Source organism: Austrofundulus limnaeus, unplaced genomic scaffold (genome assembly GCF_001266775.1).
Source record: "Austrofundulus limnaeus strain Quisiro unplaced genomic scaffold, Austrofundulus_limnaeus-1.0 Scaffold408, whole genome shotgun sequence".
Taxonomy (NCBI): domain Eukaryota; kingdom Metazoa; phylum Chordata; class Actinopteri; order Cyprinodontiformes; family Rivulidae; genus Austrofundulus; species Austrofundulus limnaeus.
The window spans coordinates 131,129-132,851 of record NW_013952810.1 but is presented as its reverse complement, the minus strand read 5'-3'; the positions used below and the strand labels follow the sequence as shown (position 1 = coordinate 132,851).

At 41.8% G+C, this 1,723-nt stretch overlaps 1 protein-coding gene across 2 annotated transcripts in view; it reads right to left on the bottom strand.

Annotated features, from left to right (window-relative positions):
- Positions 1 to 1,517, bottom strand: part of pabir2 (PABIR family member 2) — a 10,741-nt gene extending 9,224 nt beyond the window's left edge. The window contains exons 1-3 of one of the 2 annotated variants that reach the window (XM_014024127.1): positions 550 to 1,517; positions 376 to 454; positions 237 to 290 (exon numbers count right to left, since the gene is read on the bottom strand). In XM_014024127.1, the coding sequence (XP_013879581.1) occupies positions 237 to 290; positions 376 to 454; positions 550 to 674 (258 nt within the window). In that variant the 5' untranslated portion in view covers positions 675 to 1,517. The remainder of the gene's footprint in view (positions 1 to 236; positions 291 to 375; positions 455 to 549) is intronic. The other variant, XM_014024125.1, reaches the window with a different exon arrangement.
- Between the last annotated feature and the right edge of the window lie 206 nt (positions 1,518 to 1,723).

Genomic DNA, 1,723 nt, shown 5'->3' with positions numbered 1-1,723 from the left:
TTTTGATTTTTTACCTGGATTACTGAGATGCATCAGGACAGTTAACTAAAATGTTTTTTCAATTTAAGTTTTCGTTATTTAGTTTTAGTTAACTATAATAACCCTGATTCAAACTATATAATTCTGTCTTTAGAAGCCTGTTACCATCAACTCATTCACTCTGTAAGGTTTGTAGCTGTATAATTTCCCATGTTCAGGGGATGTCGGTGGTCCGACACAAAGGCTCTGCTCCTTACTTGTTTTATCTGATGAAGCCTGGTGCTGGGGATGCGAATTGGTGACGACGGGACCTGAAAACGAGGACATGTGGGGACAAAAAACAAGTAAATAATGTGTGATTCTGACAGAAATGTGTTTTAAAGATCAACAGTGTACCATGTTGGGCCGGTTGACAACTGTAGTGCTGTTCCTGCGACAGCGGAGGACCTCTCTCTGGAATACCTGAGAGTTATCACTGCAATGACAAATTCAGATTAAATGTCATCTGTCCCTTCATGCCAGTGTATAAAAACTCTTCAGTGTCACGAGATACAGAAAATTTAGCAGAACCTCAAGCCATTGATCATGGGTGCACTGTTTGATCTCCTCAGGTGTCCATCGGCCTGAACTAACGAAGAGGCGACTTCTAGATCCAGGTCCATCTTCTCTTGAGGCATCACTCCGGAGTTATTCATGTTTGTCAGACAAAAAAAAAAAAAAAAAAAAAAGCGCTGTCCGTCCGCGACTCCCGAACTTCAAATGGATGTCCAGCTCAGTAATGCTGCATTACTGACCTCCACGTCCCACAGCTTTTACATGATTATTAGGACTTAGTCAGGCAGACAACCTGACACGAGACAAGTTGAACAATGTAAACAAGCCTGAGAGACGTACAGGCCCTCTTCCTGCGATACGAGCCAGGTGTAGAAACTAATTAACGACGTTCAACCATGACGTTTTATCCACACCGATATACAGCTTCACCTATCCGGCGCCAGTGTCCTTCAGACCAGTCACCAACTTTCCCGATGGAAGGTTAGCATGCCATGGCTACATACCACACAAACTAGCTACGGACCCGGTTAGTGGTCTTGCTGGAGCTGCAAACCAGTCTACAACTGCTTAAATGAATGGGTCCTAATCAAACTGACTGAGTTTGTTGCCTTAAATACAATTAAACTCTCGTAATAAGTTAGTCTAAATTTACCGAGCAACGACGCGTCTGTGTAAAAATGTAGTTATGCCTTTCTAGCTAGCTAGCGCAGCGTAGCTAGTGTCAAATTAGCGCTACATACATACAGCAGCTAGTCGGAGAAGCTAACTAGCTAAGTTAGCATTTAAGCTAATCAGCTACAATGCCATTTCCAAAGAGAGCCTGGGTCACCATTTCACAGAATGGTTTTATCCATCAGCCTGATCAGGAGTCCGGCTCAAAAAATACACAAACTCTGTCTACTAGAAATATTGTCCCTGGATACTAGAATTTCATATTTCGTTTCTGCTGAGGGTCTGCGGTCCCAATGATCACAAGGGAGCTAGCTGTTAGCAGCTAATTTCACGCCCCTTTCAGTGTTAGCAGTCCTCCAATGAAACGGCTTCTCTCAACAAAAACTTAAATAAAACCTCATGTCTTAACATAACTGTCTTATTTGATCAACACAAGTGACCAAGGGGTGACCAATTTATTTTCAAGATTTTGTTTTTTAAGTTTACAAAACAATACAAGCCACATACATATATATAT